Source organism: Nestor notabilis, unplaced genomic scaffold (assembly GCF_000696875.1).
Source record: "Nestor notabilis isolate BGI_N333 unplaced genomic scaffold, ASM69687v1 scaffold17478, whole genome shotgun sequence".
Classification (NCBI taxonomy): domain Eukaryota; kingdom Metazoa; phylum Chordata; class Aves; order Psittaciformes; family Psittacidae; genus Nestor; species Nestor notabilis.
In genome coordinates this window covers 2,856-3,344 of record NW_009938927.1, presented here as the reverse complement: position 1 = coordinate 3,344, position 489 = coordinate 2,856, and the positions used below count along the sequence as shown (strand labels likewise).

The 489-nt window shown below is 64.6% G+C and overlaps 1 protein-coding gene across 1 annotated transcript in view; it reads left to right on the top strand.

The window, feature by feature from the left end:
- CLIC3 (chloride intracellular channel 3) overlaps positions 1 to 489 on the top strand; it is a 2,494-nt gene that overhangs the window by 1,195 nt on the left and 810 nt on the right. Inside the window, exons 2-3 of the mRNA XM_010019608.1 lie at positions 3 to 55; positions 189 to 295. Of these exons, the coding sequence (XP_010017910.1) occupies positions 3 to 55; positions 189 to 295 (160 nt within the window). The remainder of the gene's footprint in view (positions 1 to 2; positions 56 to 188; positions 296 to 489) is intronic.

Here is a 489-nt window from a genome sequence, read left to right as displayed (position 1 = left end):
AGCCCGACACTGTCACCATCGAGGACTTCCTGGAGGACATGTTGGCCCCCCCCATGTCAGTGGCTGCTGCTGCCCTGACAGGGGCCCAGGGTCCAGAGAGGGGCAGGACAGGCTGAGGGAGGGCAGCAGACGGCATGTGTGCCTGCTGGTCCCTGCTGCCACCTTCAGTTGTGCCCATGTCCCTGCAGGTTCCCCAGCCTGGTCCCGCAGTACAGGGAGTCCAGCCTGGCTGGGAATGACATCTTCCACAAGTTCTCCACCTACATCAAGAACCCCGTGCCTGCCCAGGACGAGGGTGAGGAGCTAGGTGGGGGACGGACACTCCATGCAACTTCTCGGGTGCCACCACCCCAGAGCCCCATCAAGTCACCCTGAGCCATTGCAGTCCTTCTCTGCCCCAGCTGGGTGTCCAGGCGCTGTCCCTCCCCACGCCGTTCAGTGTGGCTGGGCCTGGGCACAGGCTGGGTGTGGGGCAGGAGCTGCAGCACA